The sequence below is a fragment of the Elephantulus edwardii genome, unplaced genomic scaffold, assembly GCF_000299155.1.
Source record: "Elephantulus edwardii isolate Elephantulus edwardi_28Jun2011 unplaced genomic scaffold, EleEdw1.0 scaffold00086, whole genome shotgun sequence".
Lineage (NCBI taxonomy): Eukaryota > Metazoa > Chordata > Mammalia > Macroscelidea > Macroscelididae > Elephantulus > Elephantulus edwardii.
In genome coordinates this window covers 6,381,148-6,382,823 of record NW_006399836.1, presented here as the reverse complement: position 1 = coordinate 6,382,823, position 1,676 = coordinate 6,381,148, and the positions used below count along the sequence as shown (strand labels likewise).

The 1,676-nt window shown below is 53.2% G+C and overlaps 1 protein-coding gene across 1 annotated transcript in view; it reads left to right on the top strand.

The window, feature by feature from the left end:
* Positions 1-1,246: 1,246 nt before the first annotated feature.
* The window catches only part of MGAT3 (mannosyl (beta-1,4-)-glycoprotein beta-1,4-N-acetylglucosaminyltransferase), a 1,677-nt gene continuing 1,247 nt past the window's right edge, over positions 1,247-1,676 (top strand). The window contains exon 1 of the mRNA XM_006890193.1: positions 1,247-1,676. This exon is cut by the window's right edge and continues 21 nt beyond it. Within this exon, the coding sequence (XP_006890255.1) occupies positions 1,247-1,676 (430 nt within the window).

Here is a 1,676-nt window from a genome sequence, read left to right as displayed (position 1 = left end):
AAAAAAAACCCAACAAACAACAACTTTTACCTTATCTCTTGCCCACTGTATAGTATGTTCAATAGCAGCTGGAAAGGACTTTAGAGTACAAAATGGTATTTCCTCTTCAGGAGGATCTCGCTGATTCATGAAATAGAAGAAAATAAAGTTAAAAGAATCAATTTAAAAAAAAAAAGAAATGGTGTCAAATACTCTTGGGTCTCTTCACTGGTCAAGGAAGACTGATTAGATTTAAGGTCTGTGATGACGGTATTTATAGAAGATACTCACACAGGAGCCCACTAATGGGTGATAGAGAGCTAATCTACCTACAAAGCCAAAGATGCCTCTCCACCACTTGGGTGACATTTTTTTTAAAGCTAATTCAAGGGCTGCTTCTTTTTTTTTTAATTAATTTTCATGAATATTTACAGAGATTTTGGATTTCCATTCATTGTTGCATTTTTATCCCTGCCCATCCCCACACTCCCACCCCCAGTTCCCTCTTCTCTTTGAAAAGTAAAATTCCTTCATTGGTATACAATCCCCCCTCCCCCAGTACACTCCACTATGCAACCTTCATTCTGGACTCTTGGGTGTCATTGTTACACCTGGGTCCCAGTCTCTTATGGACCTGGGATGGAGTAAAGAAGTGGCATCTGACTTAATTACATTCTTGAAGTGTAGACGCGTTCTGTTGAGACCTGTGGTGGTTTTTCAATAAGAACACGTTCAAAAAGGTTTGTACATCCTCTAGAAAATCTGTCACCGAAATAACTTGGCCCGGACTGGCCCCTGGGGCAGTGCAGGGTGGGGGACCCCTGAGGGCAGCCTGCTGACCTCCTCCCTGGGCTGGGAAGCACCCGTCAGGCAGGATTTACACTGCAGAGTTGAGCAGTTCCCAGGATGCTTTGTGTTCCTGGAGCCTGGAGATGCAGCTGGTACCATCAGGGTGAGGCAGGGCCGCAGAGGGCCGAGCAGTGGCCTGAGGTCTCCGAGCAGGGTCTCAGGGCTGTGGGAGCGGGGACGAGGGTCCAGCTAGACCAGGAGGGCTGTTTCCTTCATGCCTTGGCTGGCAGGGATATTTGGGGCACCGACTTTAATGTGCAGGCTTGGCTTTGGATGGGCAGGAGGTGACACCGTGCAGGGAGGAGGCTGCCCAGGGCCCCTGGTAGGGGGCCGGTCCCAGGCTGCCCGGCCCAGTCTGCAGGTTTCTGACGTCTGCTTTTTTTTCTTTCTCTCTCTGTCTCCCCCTGGTAGGATAAAGATGAGACGCTACAAACTTTTTCTGATGTTCTGTATGGCCGGCCTCTGTCTCATCTCCTTCCTACACTTCTTTAAGACCTTGTCCTACGTCACCTTCCCCCGGGAACTGGCCTCCCTCAGCCCCAACCTCGTGTCCAGCTTCTTCTGGAACAATGCCCCCGTCACGCCCCAGGCCAGCCCGGAGCCGGGCGGCCCCGACCTGCTGCGCACCCCGCTCTACTCCCACTCGCCCCTGCTCCAGCCGCTGCCCCCCAGCAAGGCCGCCGAGGAGCTGCACCGGATGGACTTCGTGCTGCCCGAGGACACCACCGAGTACTTCGTGCGCACCAAGGCCGGCGGCGTGTGCTTCAAGCCAGGCACCAAGCTGCTGGAGAGGCCGCCGCCGCCCGGGCGGCCGGAGGAGAGGCCCGAGGCCGGGGACGGGGCCTCGG